At 41.8% G+C, this 17,335-nt stretch overlaps 1 protein-coding gene across 2 annotated transcripts in view; it reads right to left on the bottom strand.

Moving 5' to 3' along the window:
• Positions 1 to 296: 296 nt before the first annotated feature.
• Positions 297 to 17,335, bottom strand: part of LOC100557756 (tripartite motif-containing protein 54) — a 44,393-nt gene continuing 27,354 nt past the window's right edge. Inside the window, exons 5-11 of one of the 2 annotated variants that reach the window (XM_062979077.1) lie at positions 16,845 to 17,078; positions 15,681 to 15,703; positions 15,415 to 15,539; positions 9,859 to 10,094; positions 8,390 to 8,587; positions 3,935 to 4,041; positions 297 to 829 (exon numbers count right to left, since the gene is read on the bottom strand). In XM_062979077.1, the coding sequence (XP_062835147.1) occupies positions 3,940 to 4,041; positions 8,390 to 8,587; positions 9,859 to 10,094; positions 15,415 to 15,539; positions 15,681 to 15,703; positions 16,845 to 17,078 (918 nt within the window). In that variant the 3' untranslated portion in view covers positions 297 to 829; positions 3,935 to 3,939. The remainder of the gene's footprint in view (positions 830 to 3,934; positions 4,042 to 8,389; positions 8,588 to 9,858; positions 10,095 to 15,414; positions 15,540 to 15,680; positions 15,704 to 16,844; positions 17,079 to 17,335) is intronic. The other variant, XM_062979078.1, reaches the window with a different exon arrangement.

Consider the following 17,335-nt stretch of genomic DNA (forward strand, 5'->3'; position numbering starts at 1 on the left):
TCTATCTGTGTTGTTCTTGAGTGCTGCTCTACACCAGCCTAGTATAACTTCTTCGACAGCTTTCGGGTCACAAGAATGTGATCACAGCAAAATGTGTGTAGACGCGTCTGTCTGAATGTATGTGTGTGTGTGAAAGGGAGTGTGTTTAGAGCGCCAAACATGTTGCTGCTTCTCTCCTTGTTATCTCAGCATTACGGACCTCCCGATCCAGATGTGAACTGATTGGTTTGGTCATGTACAGATGTTGTTTCCTCCCCGTCTCCATTGGATTAAAGCAATCAGCAAACTTGAAAATGTACGTTGAAGTGTTCTGAATAAACTTTATTTTAATAAGCCTGTTTCCTTCTCAAACTGGGGTTATAGAAAGAATAAGCCAGGAGAGGCCAAGTCAGGAGCATCCCAGGGCCTAAGACTTCAGAGGCAAAACCCAAGATCCAGTGGTGTTGATGTCAACCACCAACAGAAAGCACAGATTCTGAACCAAAGATTATGACTTAGTGATATCATATCATACACACACATTTATTAACTGGCACCAAGCCATCCCATTTTACTATTCTTGTTCGGGATAGATCCGAGTGGGGGATCCAGAAAAGGGTGTGTTTTTGGGATGAGTAGACAAGTTCAAGGAGAAGAACAAAGAAGGTTGAGGCGGTCCAAGGTCCAAATATGTTTTGTTTCACATGAACTGGGTCATCCTTGAATTACTGATGCTCTTGTCTCTAAGAGTGCATATTAGTTGAACCTTGTTTTTCCCACACAAGGGTTTAGATCAGGCAGGTCAACCTGTCAGAGGTGTGGAAAATCCTGTTGAAGGATGTCATTGGACCTAAAAGCCAAGAGAATAACAAGAGAGATAAAATGATTAAGACAGAAGACTGTGACACCTCAGGCAGCATGAGCACTGGGAATCAGACATGAAGGCCAATAAACAGTCTAATATCTTTATTAAGGAAATAAAGGAGACAACTAAAAATAAGCAGAGTATGTAGTCCAGCAGTAGACTTTTCAGGAAAGGTCAAATATAGTCCAGTAATATGAAAGGAGATATCCAGTATTAGAGTTCAAAGTTTTAAATCCAATAACCGAAACACACTCAAACCTTTAGGCTGTTTGAGTGAGGATTAAGGCAAGATCTGTCAAGAGTTCCAGGGCTAGGATGCAAGGCAAGGCAAAGTTAGTCGTGGTAAAGCTGAATTGCTGTCCAGGCTTGACAGGGAGACGAGAGGCAACGCCGGTCTACTCGAGAGTAGCGCGCTGCAGAACTAGAGTCGATGTGAATCCCTCAACTGACACGTTGAACACCGCAAAATCTATCTGGTGCCCAGAACTTTTATGGGACTTTGCTCTCCTCCTCAGCCAGGTGTCTGAACTCTTTCCCAAGGGAAAATGACCAAAGTCAACAACTTTGCCAGATGCAATCCTCCCTGAAAACTCTCAAGGGAACCAGCTTAATTAACGCTTGCTTTCTCCGCTAAACGAGCGCTCCTTCTGGAAATCTGCTTTTCCACTCGCGAAGTCTCCCAAAACAATCGGCGGTCAAAACTAACATTCTCTGGAGAACCGGGCTGAGAGCCAAGGCCCTTTTCTATGAACTGTGGGATAGAACTGTCAACAGGGGACATCTGGAAAGGAACGGAATCAGGCAGAAATGGCAAAAACCCCATCTCTTCTTCGGTCTGCTTCGTAATGACAACGGGGTCATGACTTGGGGGTCTCTGAGACACTACAAAGACTATCTAAGAAAGAAATAGGGTGGAGATGCAGCAGAAATATTAGACTGGTAAGACATTGAGTCCTAGGTACTCACATCCTTTTTAGACCTGGAACTCTAAATGGCAAGTTTCTCCAAGAATTTATTCAGTACTGAAAACTAAGAAACATCATGGCTGCAAGATAAGCTTTAGTGGTTTTGAATATCGCAACAGGTGGTGTTCTGCTCCCTGAGCTCACTCTCTCAGGTGCCCTATTCTTGACAAAAAATAGAGGTGGAAACTCACAACAAAAGGTACAACACTAAACAAAAAAGTAATTTAATTGTGTTGAAGATCAATACCCTAACTCCTCCCAGGGTCTGACTAAGAAACGATTACTTAAAGGAACAGATGGAAGCTCAGAACCTGAGTTTCTCTTGATTTCTTCCAAAGAGATCCTTTTTCTAACTACTTTTCTGTGTCCTTTGTATGGCTTTGATTTTTGTTAATACCTCCTGTTAAGTCTCATTCCTTCTTAAACTGCAAACTTGGTTCCTCAATACTTAAAGCTTGTTTCTCCACGTCACAAACTTAATTCCTTCAACCTTTAGCTTTTTAAACCTTGACTGAGTTTCCTTAATTTTGATCAAGTTTCCTTAACCTTTGACTGAGTCTCCTTGACTTTAGACGTGGAAGATATTGCAGCCTCTAGGCTCCTGGGCACCCTTAGACTGACTAACTGTTGCTAAGGAGGACTGCAATCTCCACCTCTGGGGGGTTTCTTAATTAATTAATTACCCACAGAAAATGATACAAAAAGGAAGTAAACGAGTCTAACTGACGGGACAACTGAGGCTCAACCAAGAAAACAGTAAAAGCCTCTGTGGAGCATGACAGGTGGTCTATGGCAGAAAAAAGGATTCCAGTCCTTCAGGAATGGAATCCAGTGGTAAATTTGGGATCTTAAATAACTCATTTTACCCAGACTATCCTGTGGCAAAGGTTCAAGATCTAAAGGTGCATTTATACTGTAGTATTAATATAATTTGACACCACTTGAACTGCTGTGGATCAATGCTATTGAATCCTAGTAGACTTCGTTTTACATAGTCTTTAGCCTTCTCTGCCAAATAGTGCTGCTGACTGATAAAATTACAAATCCAAGGATTCACATAGTAATTAAAGTGGTGTCCAACTGTATTGATTCTATATTCCAGATGAACCCCTGTTGCTCTAACTCTGGGGTGCAAGCCTAACTTTAAAGCAAGCCTTGTGGAAGAAATATTCCTGAGGGTTATATCTCACAGAAGCAACCAAAGGAAATCGAAGTTGAGAGGTATGAATCAAAAGCTATGAGAACTGTACAAGAAATTGTTTAAAAGGACTAATATGTTCCCAGCAGCATACCTTTTCCCAGCCTCAAATTGCCAAGCTACAGAAGAAACAACCTAGAATATAACCTTTTCTATGTCATTGGATAGCGGTTAAAATTTGTTGGGTTGTTGTATGACTTTCGGGCTGTGTGGCCATGTTCCAGAAGCATTCTCTCCTGACGTTTCGGCCACATCTATGGCAGGCATCCTCAGAGGTTGTGAGGCCTCACAACCTCTGAGGATGCCTGCCATAGATGTGGGTGAAATGTCAGGAGAGAATGCTTCTGGAACATGGCCACACAACCCGAAAGACATACAACAACCCTGCGATCCCGGCCATGAAAGCCTTCGACAACAGGTTAAAATTTGTTCTTAACACTATTGTAAAACCTCTCTGCCCATTGACAGAAGACATGGTGATTATGGCCCCAGATACGCCTCTCATCTGGGGCACATTCCATATTCAGGAAAAAAGAATTTTGGTTGATAGGGTTTTGAAATTTAATTCTCCAAATCCGCAACTGTTGGTGATGCTGGCTGGAGGTTTGGGAATCAAAGTCCAAAATATCTGGAGGACCACAAGTTGGAAACTACCGTGATTCTCAAGCTCTAATCCTCCAGGTGTTTTGAACTTCAACTCCCAAAAGATCAGAGATTTTGGGAACTGAAGTCCAAAATACCTGGAAAGACAGAGTCTGGGAAACTTAGATTGTATGGAGTTTCAGATGCTCTCATGTTGAACAGTCTTATCTTGCTGGGGGAAGGTCAGATTAGACATCCTTCCTTTCAAACTATTCATGATTCATGGGTTGCGTGGAAGAATGATTGGGGATGTTCCAAACAAAGGCCTTGATTCAAGACACTCACCTTCCCTAATCATGCAGCCACAGAGTGGGGTTGAAGCAGCTGCTGAGAAGAGGTTCGGTGAAGCCTTCTCTTCTCCATGTCTCAGTGGAGGAGTTGGATGTTGGACTCTGGAGAAGCAGAAAGATACAAGAGTCAAAAAGAGAAGGTGTCTTCAAGGTCTTCCTGAGAACATGAATGAGGGCCTTGTTCGATTTTCCTTTCCCTAAGATAAAGGTAAAGGTTTTCCCCTGACATTAAGTCTAGTCGTGACCAACTCTGGGGGTTGGTGCTCATCTCCATTTCTAAGCCGAAGAGCCAGCATTGTCCATAGACACCTCCAAGGTCATGTGGCTGGCATGACTGCATGGAGCGCCGTTACCTTCCTGCCGGAGCGGTACCTATTGGTCTATTTACATTAGCATGTTTTCGAACTGCTAGGTTGGCAGAAGCTGGGGCTAACAGCGGGAGCTCACCCCACTACCGAGATTCGAACCACCAACCTTTCAGTCAGCAAGTTCAGCAGCTCAGTGGTTTAATCACCATGAGGACAGAAATGGGTAACAAATTAGTGAGTTGGTTTTTTGTTTGAATGCTGGATTATAACTCCAGGAGACCAGGGTTCCAATCCCCATTCAGTTATGGAAACCCAATAGGTGATTTTGGGTGGATCTACATCAGGCATGGGCAAACTTTGACCCTTCAGATGTTTTGGACTTCAACTCTCACAATTCCTAACAGCCGATAGGCTGTTAGGAATTGTGGGAGTTGAAGTCCAAAACATCTGAAGGGCCAAAGTTTGCCCATGCCTGATCTGCAATATTTGACATGATTTTAATTGCCATGACCCAATGATACAACATCCTAGGAGCTGTAGTTTTACAAGGTCTATATCTTTGTCTGCCAAATGGTGCTGCTATGGCACCAAACTACAAATACCAGGATTCCATAATACTGAGCCATGTCAGTCAAAGTGGTATCAAACTGATTAATTCTGCTGTCCAGATGCACTCTTAGTGAGCAGTTTGCCACTAGAAGGTTTCCATCTTCTGCAGACAAAAATTTCTGTTTTTTTTCTTAGTACTATAATGAATAGAAACTTTATTTTAAAAGCACCGGTCCATTGTGTATCACATAATAGATTCCTGTTTTTGCTGTTGTGTGTTGTCAAGTCATCTCTGACTTATGGTGAAGATATCCTAGCATATTATTGGCAATCAAAGGGGGTTTTCTCCTGAGGCTGAGAGAGTGTTACTTGCCCATGGCTATGATTGAGTTGGCATTCAAACCCAAATGTTCAGAAATCCTAATCCAAGACTCAAGTCCATACATTATGCTTGCTTTTCCCTTTTGGGGGGAATTACTAACTGGATTTAGGTCAGAGACAGCTTAGCCGCTAATTGGCAGTATATTAGACCTTGCATTGTAGGAGACAGAACGGAGCACCTTTTGATCTGTGCCAACCACCCAGGACATGGAGATAATTGCAATATAACAGGAAGTGTGAGGCTTCTTTCAGGCCACAGGCTCATTGTCAAGATAAAGCTCTGATTTAACAATGGGATACGCAGAACATTGAATGGCAAACTCTTCCGGATCATCCTCTTTTGCTCCATTTGGTACAGAGGTCTCACACATTTTTAAACAGTCTTATTGATACGTTGACATTCTTTAAAGCAGCTCAGAATAGTTAGTATAGTGATATTAATACTGCAGTCAGTCATATCATTCTCATCTGGAAGAATCAGAATATATATATATATATATATATACACTAGCTGTGCCCGGCCATACGTTGCTGTGGCAAAGTGGTGGTGGTATTGGTTAAAAATTGTTGTGGAATTTTTATTTGACGTTATTTGTATTTTTTAATTAATTTTATTGTAAGTTATCTTTTTATTATTTTATTGTATTAATTTTTAGTGTTTTAAATTGTTTTTTTTAGTGTTTTTTATTATTTTTTAATTGGGTTGCTAGGAGACCAAGTTGGAGGAGCTTAGCCTTCTAACTGGCAGCAATTGGATAAAAGCAATTATTCATCTCTCTCTCATTAGGACTTTATTTTTCTTTTCTTTTTGTTGTATCAACCTAGAGGCATGAATGATGGGTTGCGTTGTCAAATTTCGAGGTTGGGGGGCCTGTAGTTTTGTTGTTTTGTAGGTCGCTGTGATGCCATCACTCTTTTATATATAGAGATATATGGAGTCCCTGGTGGTGCAGTGTGATATAGCGCTGAGCTGCTGAACTTGCAGACCGAAAGGTCCCAGGTTCGAATCCGGGGAGCAGAGTGAGCACTCTGTCTTAGCTCCAGCTTCTGCCAACCTAGCAGTTCAAAAACATGCCAATGTGAGTAGATCAATAGGTACCACTCCGGCGGGAAGGTAATGGCGCTCCATGCAGTCATGCCGGCCACATGATTTTGGAGGTGTCTACGGACAACGCTGGCTCTTCGGCTTAGAAATGGAGATGAGCACCAACCCACCCAGAGTTGGACATGACTGGACTTAACGTCAGGGGAAACCTTTACCTTTACCTATACCTATATCTATACCTATATATATGTATATATATATAATATTTATGCCAGTGAAGGTTCTGAGTATTTGGGTTAATTTTCCAGTGATTCTTCAAGCATTTGGAGAGGGTTTTTTTTCTTTTTGCCATTTTTCCACAATGTTTTCCTGGTCGATATTATAATTTATGAAATCCTTGGGAAGGATTTGCTTTCCTCTGCTGAAAATGTCTTGTCCAGGGAGTTTCCATGGCTGATTGGAGATTCGAACTCTGTTCTCCAGAGTTGTAGTCTAACGTTCAAGTCACTATACAATGTTGGCTTTTAACTATTGGTATCCACAAGCCATCTCATCTACACCAGGCATGGGCAAACTTCAGCCCTCCAGGAGTTTTGGACTGCAACTCCCACCATTCCTAACAGTTTGTTAGGAATTGTGGGAGTTGAAGTCCAAAACACCTGGAGGGCCAGAATTTGCCCATGACTGATCCACACTGTAGAACTGATGCAAATTGACATCACTTTTGCTATTATGGTTCACTGCTATGGAATCCTGGGATTTGCAGTTTGGTGATGGCAGAGAAGGCTGAAATCATTGTAAAACTACAACTCCCATGATTCCATAGCATTGAGCCATGGCAGTTAAAGTGGTGTCAAACTGCATTATTTCTGCAGTGTAGATGCACTTTTAGATGCTGCCTAGGTCACTGACTGCTTGGTTGGCATGATGGATAGAGGGCATCCTGCCCTTCCGCCCGTTTCCTGAGCCCCCAAATCCATATGCAAAAGTCTGTAAGTTTTCAAAAAGTGTCTTCCTTCTCCTTATTACCAGCTCCCAGCTTCAGCAAAAAAAGCCCTTGAAGATGAAAGGCACAGCTCATATTTGAGCCATTGTTATGGCAGCATCAGGAAGAGGAGTGAGAGGCTAAGAATAGATTCACAGAGAGCCAGACTCAGGGAACGAAAGTCAGCCCAGGCCATTCTCTGATCCAAGCAAAGAGAGAACAAAGATTGATTCATAAGGAGCATGGCGACCCCAAAATTAACTCTAAACACAATCAGGTGGGAGGATGCTGACAGACACCGTCAATTACCCATGTCCTTCCAGGACATCGCTTACCCAAATCAGAGTTTGGAAATCAGCACTTCTGGGGAGATGTCACATCTCACATTCCTGTATCCAACACAGATAGAGGTCATGCAGGTTGGGAAATTGTGGAATTTGTGGTTTCGAAGGAAGGAAGGAAGGAAGGAAGGAAGGAAGGAAGGAAGGAAGGAAGGAAGGAAGGAAGGAAGGAAGGAAGGAAGGAAGGAAGGAAGGAAGGAAGGAAGGAAGGGTGGGCAGGAGGGAACTAGAATGACCGAGAGATATCTGAATACATGGTTATGTGCCCAAGCTTTTGATAAGTAAATGGCCTGATTTAAGGATGAAGCATGAGGATCTCGGATGAATGGAATTAATTATATATACGTTTTTAAGGTTTTTATAATGTGTTTTAACAATGTTTTTAATGGATCTGTTTATATTGTTTTGTTTTTATGATTGAATTTTGGGCATTAAATTTTGCCAATTTTTGTAAACCGCCCTGAGTCCCCTTGGGTGAGAAGGGCGGGGTATAAATGTTGTAAATAAATAAATAAATAAATAAATAAATAAATACTGGGTCACCCAATAAAACTGACTGGGAATTCAAGACAGACACAAGAAGCTCTGAATACAATGAGAGTTGGAGACATCTGGGAAGCTTTCTCCAGTTGGAAAGCTTACTTTCTGAATTGCAACTCCCCAAATCCTCCAGCCATCATAAGAGCAGTGGTCCAAAATAAGTCTCATTTCCAAACTCTGAGAGAGATGTAAGATTTTGTGGGGCCTTCAGCCCTTCTAATCTGAAACTAAAGAGTTTCATAGAGGTGTTTCAGTGGACAACTCAGTGGGCAGTTCAGCAACAGACACAAACATCTCTGACCTGACTGGTGGAAGATGCCATCCCATTCAGAAAGATACTGTTGCCGCTCTGGTTTCCAAACTCCTCAGTCTCCTCTGAACTCTCTGCTTTGCTGAAGGTTTCCCCAGAGGCTCCATCCATGCCTTGGGTGGGCACCTTGCTCAGTAAAAGACCCTCTGGCTGAGATGCTGCTGAACTGGAGCCTCCATCCAGAAGACTCTTAAAGAACACAAAACACCCAGATAGCAAGGAAAAGCAAAAAGCTCCAGCAGATCTACGTTTCTGTCTAATGCCTGGATCTGTAAACACTGCAATGCATTAGAAGCAGTGAAGCATGGCTTCTGTTGCTTTTGTTGCTACTGTTGCTGTTTTGGTTGTTATTGATCAGTAGTTCCCAACCTTTTCTTGACCAGGGACCACTCTCCAACATTAGTACCAAAAGGGTTACGAATAAGTTCTGGGTCAACTTTAGATTTGCTTTGGTTATTTGGGGTGCTGATTCAGAAAATTGCAACAGATAGACCACATCAGTTCTAGTTTCTGATACAGAACATATGCTATCCAGTAGCCACCATATCCTCTCCCACAGAAAACCACATTTAATAATCTAGAGCTGATTTTACCCATCTTATTTTAGGTCTCGCAGCACACCGGTGGGCCATGTCCCACAGGTTGGGAACCACTGCTATTGATTATAGATTAAGGGTGACACTGTCCAGCAATATTTGCTTCTCGAAGTATGGTCTTATCCATGCAATCCTTCTCCAAGAAAGACCCCAGAGGTTCAAACTGTATTACCTCGTAGCTTAGATATATTCTCGTTGCTGGGACTTTGGCTTCCTTTGAAAAGACCTTGTTTCATGCCTATGCTTCTATGGATTTGATGATTACAGCCTTGTTTTGTAACTATATTTTGAAACTGAACTTTTACCTTTTATGAACTATTTTACTGCCTATTTCCTAATAAACTACAAAAGACTATGTTCTGTGTGCAGCCTGGTGTCTTTAGCAAGGTGAAGCTAACCTGAGGTGCAACCATCTGGTTAAACCCATAACAGTGAGAAATGAATGAGGCAGGAAGAGTGATGTCTCTTTCATGAGAAATTAAGTGCAGCCCAGGGTTTTGCACAGCAGTGGAGTTACAGAAATATGTTCACCAGTCAAAGCCTTTGACAATAAAGAGCCTAGTCATTTGTTAGAGTTTCCATCCAATACCATGTATCCCAATAAGCTCCTCTTCCCATTCTGGTGTCCCAGATCTAGATCTCATAGAATCATTGAGTTGAAAGAGACCCAAGGCGATGAAGTCCATTCCCCTTCCATTCAGGAAAACACAGTCAAAGCCCTCCCCACAGATTGCCATCCAGCTTCTGCTTTTAAACCTCCAGAGAGGTATCCCCACCACACTAAGGCAGAATATTCCACTGTCAAATAACTCCATAGGTTCTCTCTAATGTTTAGGTAGAGTCTCATTTCCTGACTTTTCTCACCTGTTGAGCACCCCATAGGCTGCCTTCTTTGCCAGCCGGGTCTTCTGCCATAGCCTCATGGGTGGCTCTGCTCAGGGTTTCCATCATCCGGAGAGTGTTTCCTTGCTCCTGCTCCTCATTCCCAAAGGCAAATAAGTCTTCTCTCTCCTCCGAGGCAGCAGCCCCCATCTCTGCCAAAGGGTCTTCAGCCTCACCGCTGGCCCCTTCATCCTCTGTTGACGGCTCAGGATCTTCAACTAGAGCAAAGACCAACAAGAGACAGCAGACAAAAGAGAAACATTTTAATAACTGATTCCTTATAAGTTTCAGAGTCTATCAGATGCACCTTTTTGACAATCCAACGATCTAGGAATCAGTTCAGTATGTTCATGATCCTGGGCTTCTGCTTCCAGTCAGATGGGTTTTAGAGAATATAAATACTGTAAATAAATAAATATAATATAAATATAAATACTGTAAATAAATAAATAATAAATTAGAGTCCTGGTTGGCATTCTGGCCAAATGTCAACAGCTCCATAGGGACACTAAAAGAGTTGCCTTAGAGCTCTTCCACATGGTCATATAACCCAGAATATCAAGGCAGATAATCCACGATATCTACTTTGAATTGGATTATCTGAGTCCACACTACCATATAATCCAATTCAATGTTGATTTTATACAGCTGTGTGGCAAGGACCGTAGTGATCTTGCCAAATACTTTTTTGCATCAGCTTTGCAGTCTGAAGCTAGAAAAAGTTATGGAAGTTGAGGAAAGAATAAGGGAGTGAACTGTATTGTTAAGTAGTTTATTTATTTATTCACAGTATTTATATTCCGCCCTTCTCACCCCGAAGGGGATTCAGGGCAGATTACAATGCACATATGCATACATGGTAAATATTCAATGTCATTATGTTGGGGTTTGTAAATGATAGATAGAAGCTCCTACATGTGCCCGTGAGCCCAGAGACACCCTGCAGAATGATGAACCATGCAGCTTTGCAGAACAAGTAACACAGGAACTTTTACTGATTCCAAAAGATCAACAGAACAACGGTATTTACAATAGCATCTCTGTTTGCTTACAGAAATCAGCCATTATAAGCAATCCTTTCTTAGTCCATGAATCTGCTTCAGTGAAGATCAGCAGCAAACAAGGCCTCAGAAATAGTCAGGCCTCTCTGAGTAAGGAGCCATCTTCTTTCCAGCCAGAACTCAGTAGACTCACTCACACACAGAGAGAAACCTGTTCAAACCGGTTCTTCGGCAGCAGGATAGCAACAGTTACAAAACTGAGTCCTTTCAAACTCAGCCAATTGGCTTCATGCATATGATTTTCCAGTTAACACACATTAGACATACAACATATAGACCGACACAGAGGCTATTTTAACATTTTCCAGCATCTGGCTTCATGAGGGTATACTCAATTCCGGCCACAGGGGGAGCTGCCGTTTCATCGCCCACTTGTGACACTGAGTCCTTGAGGGTAGTACTTCCTCATTCCTTTCTGCAGGCTGCTGGCAGTTTTATAGTGTCATGAATTAATTAAATTAGCCTCCCCACATAAAGCGGTACCTAAATTTTCTACCTGACAGTCTTTCGAGCAACTGTCTTTCGAGCTGCTTAGGTCAACAGCGAGCTAGGCTATTAATGGTCGGGAGCTCAATCCAACCTGGGCTTCGATCCCATGACCTCTTGGTCAGTAGTGATTTATTGCAACTGGTTACTAAGCAGCTGCGCCACAGCCCGGCCCTAGTTTGTACAGTTCTTATTGCAATTAATGGGAAGATGAACCAGGACTGTGTGCTTTAATTTTATTTGTTCACGCCTGCACTGTAATTTGTATAGTAACTCAGGCTTAGGCAAACTTGGGCCCTCCAGGTGTTTTGGACTTCAACTCCCACAATTCCTAACAGCCTACCGGCTGTTAGGAATTGTGGAAGTTGAAGTCCAAAACACCTGGAGGGCCCAAGTTTGCCCATGCCTGCTTAAGACCATCATATGTCAACCAACAACAACTTGAATACACACAACAGCAAACCAAAACATTGCTATTAAACTACTCTTAAACTGTCAATAAAACCATTGAAAAGGGAGAATTAAAAATAATTACAAAATCTATTTTAAAACACTGCAACCCAGAGCATCCCAGCACCCTATTTGAAAACATTCAGTTCTCAAAAGAACGGTTGGAATGAAAAAGCTTTTGGCTGCTGACGGAAGGACAGCAAAGACAGCACTGCTGTGGAGAATAGAAGAAAGGTCATGCTATCTTTTTAGAGGGGGGAAAAACCAAATAAAAGATATCAAAAATAGTCAACCTTTCGTCTTTCCAAATATAAGGATAGCGACAGCCTTGCATTGAACAATGAGTTCAACAGAACCTTTCCACTGACTTCCTGAATGGTTGATAGACAGAGAGGAAAACTGTAGATGATGTTGGAGTTAAAAATACAGGCATTTGTAGCTCCGCCAGAGCAATTATATTTATTTATTTACAGTATTTATATTCCACCCTTCTCACCCCGAAGGGGACTCAAGGCAAATCACAGAATACATATACAGCAAACATTCAATGCTGTTATGCATAGACAGGACAAACAACAGTACAGACAGTGGTATATAAGCATTTCCCATCTTCGGCGTCCTGGAGGCTGTGCTCAATTCCAGCCACTGGGGTTGGGGGGGGGGGGGTTTGCTGTCACTCCATCTTTCATGTCAAAGAGCCCTGTTCACATACTTCCTCTTTCTTTGGCCACCTCCCCTCTTAAGCAGTACCTATTTATCTACTCACAGCTGTTTTCGATCTGCTAACTGGGCAGTGAGCTGGGCTGAAGGTTGGGCACTCACCCCGACCCGGGCTTTGAACTGCCAACATTTCAACTGGCAAGAATTATTGCACCTGGAGGTTAACCTGGTATGCTAAAATGATCAATTTCTGGCGTATAATCACATACAGTAGAGTCTCATTTATCCAACATAAACGGGCCGGCAGAATGTTGGATAAGTGAATATGTTGGATAATAAGGAGAGATTAAGGAGGAGCCTATTAAACATCAAATTAGGTTATGATTTTACAAATTAAGCACCAAAACATCATGTTTAACAACAAATTTGACAGAAAAAGTTGTTCAACACGCAGTAATGCTATGTAGTAATTACTGTATTTACGAATTTAGCACCAAAATATCACGATGTATTGAAAATATTGACTACAAAAATGCGTTGGATAATCCAGAACGTTGGATAAGCGAGTGTTGAATAAGTGAGACTCTACTGTATAATCACCATATAATCACATTGGAGGGTCTAGAGATTTCTAGAGAGGCATCTTCTGAGATGAAAAAAATAACAACCATTTTTAAAATTTGGGTTGTTTTTCCACAATTGTGGGACTCTTAAACAAAAGTACAGTAATTCAAAAACTACCAATAAAAATTATATTAAAAAAACAAAACAAAAGTACAGTCCAAACAGTCATATTTAGCATCTGCACTCTTAAGTATTAACATATCAGGACTTTTATAGGGGAGAATGAACAAGCAACTTAGTAATTTTTTATGCTCTTTACTAAAACTGACCCTAAACAAAGTAAAGGTAACAGATCCTATCTGATCTTGGAAACTAAGTAGTATAAGCTCTGGTTAATACTATCCTACTAATCCCAGGTACCATGGGATGTATTTCAGAGGAAGAAACTAGCAAAACCACTTTGTCTTTAAAAAAATCCTTTGAATGTTCATTGATTTACAAAATCCTATGAAATTAATGGGATTACCATATGGCAACAGGCAGTATAGTAAATGTACAAAGGAACACTCCTTTAGGAAAAAATATCAACTTATCACAATCTAGTCACAGAATGTATCCTTTATGTATCCTTTGTGGGGCTGGGCTTAGCACGGTATCTATTTATCTACTCACATTTCTGCTTTCAATCTGTTAGGTAAGCAGGGAGCTGGGGCTAACAGCAGGTGATCACCCCGACCTGGGCTCAAACTGCTGATCTTTCAATCAGCAGGATTTTTCTGCTAAATCGCTAAACCGCTAGATGCAGAAAAATCCTGCTGTTTGAAAGATCAGCAGTTCGAGCCCAGGTCGAGGTGATCACCTGCTGTTAGCCCCAGCTCCCTGACTACCTAACAGATTGAAAGTGGAAATGTGAGTAGATAAATAGGTACTGCTTTTAGCGGGGCCGGGCTGTGGCGCAGCTGGCTAGTAACCAGCTGCTATAAATCACTACTGACTGAGAGGTCATGAGTTCGAAGCCCGGGTCGGGTTAAGCCTCCGACCACAAAAAAAAAAAAAATAGCCCCGGCTTGCTGTTGATCTAGCAGCCCCGAAAGACAGTTGCATCTGTCAAGTAGGGAAAATTTAGGGACGCTTTATGCGGGAGGCTAATTTAACTAATCTACAACACCATAAAACTGCTCAGGAGGAAAAGAAGAGGAAGAACAGCCACCAATGGACGGTGAAGCAACTGCTCCCCCTGTGGCCGGAATCGTGAAGCTGGAAAGATGTTAAAAAAATGCCTCTGTGTCTGTCTAAAAAAACTGAATGTTGTTTGTCTGTTGGCATTGAATGTTTGCCATATATTGTGTTCATTGTAATCCGCCCTGAGTCCCCTTCGGGGTGAGAAGGGCGGAATATAAATACTGTAAATAAATAAATAAAATAAATAATAAAAGGCACCTTAAGAATATTGATTGGGAGGACAACAAAGCTCCTCGGCATGGAAGATGGAGCAACAGCACCTCCTTGTATCTGGAGTCGAACACAGCCTCCAAGATGCCGGAAATAAGATGGGAAATAACTTTACCTCTATCTGTGTATTGTCTGTCCTTCTTAATTGTATAACGGTATTGAATTCATGCCGTATGTGTGTTCTGTAATCCGCCCTGAGTCCCCTCAGGGAGATAGAGCGGAATATAAATAAAGTATATTAGTATATTACAGTGTTCCCTCACTTATCGCGGGGGTTACGTTGCAAGACTACCTGCAATAAGTGAAAATCCGCGAAGTAGGAACACTATATTTATTTTAATATTTATACATTATTTTAGTAGTTATACACTATTTTAAATGTTTATCAACCAATCGTGTGTTGATAAATCGCCTCCTTCTCCTCCCGTTGCCACTTTGGCTCCTTTTCTCTCCCTTCGGCTTCTCCTTCCTCGCTTCCTTAGGCTATAGATTGTAATTTTTTAAATGATTTATAATATTCTTTTAGAATTTATTGAAAAACTGCAAAACAGCGAATCCACGAACAGCGAACCGCAAAGTAGTGAGGGAACACTGTATTTACTTTATATTCTATTTCATACATGTTGCAATAACTGAGAATGCTATTTCCTTTTTAACAATTGCAAATAGATATACCCAACTAAATAAATGTATCTTTTCCCTAAGGGCAGAAATGCTTTGACTCTTATTAAATTAGTTGTTTTTTTCTAGGCTTTCAATGCTGTATTAATTACCTGATGTACAGCCCACTCGGTCTACCCAAATGGGGATTAAAACGGCTCTAGACTTTCCAAAGTCCTTCCCACTCCCACCTCCAGACACATACTTTTGATGAAATCGAGCTGGTAAAGGAGCCGTTCCTCGGCATTGAAATCCACAGTGTAGTGCTCCATGTTGTCATAACCCGATTCCAGGGCATCCGGTTTGCAGCTCTGGGTCATCTCAACAATTCTGGAGTTCAATGGATGGAGAGGAGGAGAAGCAATTATAAGAGGATCACATAGAGAGCTCTCCTCTCTTTGAACCCCCGTCCACAAAGGCAAATTAAGGGTTGCAACAGGGAGGCAATTTAAAAGAATGAATAATACTTACTTTTGGATGAGAACTTTGGCGTTCTGAAGAAGAGAAGAAAACAGACAAATGGGATATGAGTGGGGGAAAGTGAGGTTTTTTTTACAAAGCACCTGAAAGAGTACAAAGTGTGCCACTCTTTCCGTCTCTGCTTTCATGATTCAACTCTTGTTTCAGAAAATGTTAGTGTGAACCAGCTAATAATATCCAGCGAAATGGCAAAAGACGGAAATGAACAGATGACACTACCTACTGTAATAAAATCATCGAAGTTGGCCATCTCATCCTGACATATAGCAGTCTGGAAGGATTCTCATCCAACTTCTGATGAAAGATATCTGAAGTTGGAGAGTCCAGATGTGGTCTGAACAAAATAGAGTATTGTATGGGAAAGATTTTTCTAAAAAGAAATACCTCCCAGTTTTTCCCAGTTGTCATGGCTTTAAATTTGAACTAAGGGCAATTCTCCATAGTGTTGTTGAAGGCTTTCATGGCTGACATCACAGGGTTGTTGTGTGTTTTCCAGGCTGTCTGGCCATGTTCCAGAAGCATTCTCTCCTGATGTTTTGCCCACATCTATGGCAGGCATCCTCAGAGGTTGTTTGATGTATTGGGGAAAAACTAAGCAAGGAAGGTTTATATATCTGTGGAGTGTCCAGGGTGGGAGAAGGAACTCTTGTCTGTTGGAGGGAACATCAAGGGAACCAATGACTGCACAGGGAAGCTGATGAAGAAACACAACCTACAAACTATCTGCAGACCCAGATGGAGATGGAGGCGGGGTATAAGAATAAAATTATTATTATTATTATTATTATTATTATTATTATTATTATTATTCTGGGGGAGGTATTCCAGAGCCAGGGAACCACCACAGAGAAGGCCCTCTCTCTCATCCCCACGAACCACGCTTGAGATGGTGGTGGTACCGAGAGAATGGCCTCCCCAGTCCATCACAGAGCCTGTACCAGTTCATAGAATCACAGTTAGAAGAGACCACATGGGCCATCCAGTCCAACCCCCGCCAAGAAGCAGGAAAATCACATTCAAAGTACTCCCAACAGACATTAGCAGCATTGTTCTCCTTACCCTGCTCATAATTTACACCTGATAATATAATATAGGAGTTGCTACATTTTTGCATATGTGTGGATTAAAAACAGAAACTATCTCCCGTTGCCGAACCTGCACGAAATCCGCCATCTGGGGCTCCTCCATGGATTGCAGAGCCGTGTCCACCAACTTGGAAGAGGAGTCAATGTGTTCGGCGCATACTTTGCTGAGAGATTTCAAGTGCTGTATCTTTTCTTCTTGCTCGTACGTGATCCTCTGCAGCATGATCTTTCTCCGCTCTTCCAGGATGGCAGACATGCGGTCAAACTTCTCGCACAAGGCCTGCTTCTGGGCTTTGCAATTCTCCTGCTCAAAAGGATGGAAATGATTGAAAGCTTCATCTGGATGGGATGCAACAAACCATGCATGGGCTGTCATTATGAGAAATAGCTCTGCTGAAACCAGGAATTTATTCTTTCTGTTGAGGGTTATTTAATGAACAATTTAATGGTGTGAGATTGGGACTTAATAAACTCACAATTGGATTTAATTATAAGATCACTATATGCTCAAAAATGGAAAGAGGTACCTATTCCGAAGATCTTTGAAACGGCCGAAAGAGA

The sequence above is a fragment of the Anolis carolinensis genome, chromosome 4 (assembly GCF_035594765.1).
Source record: "Anolis carolinensis isolate JA03-04 chromosome 4, rAnoCar3.1.pri, whole genome shotgun sequence".
Taxonomy (NCBI): domain Eukaryota; kingdom Metazoa; phylum Chordata; class Lepidosauria; order Squamata; family Dactyloidae; genus Anolis; species Anolis carolinensis.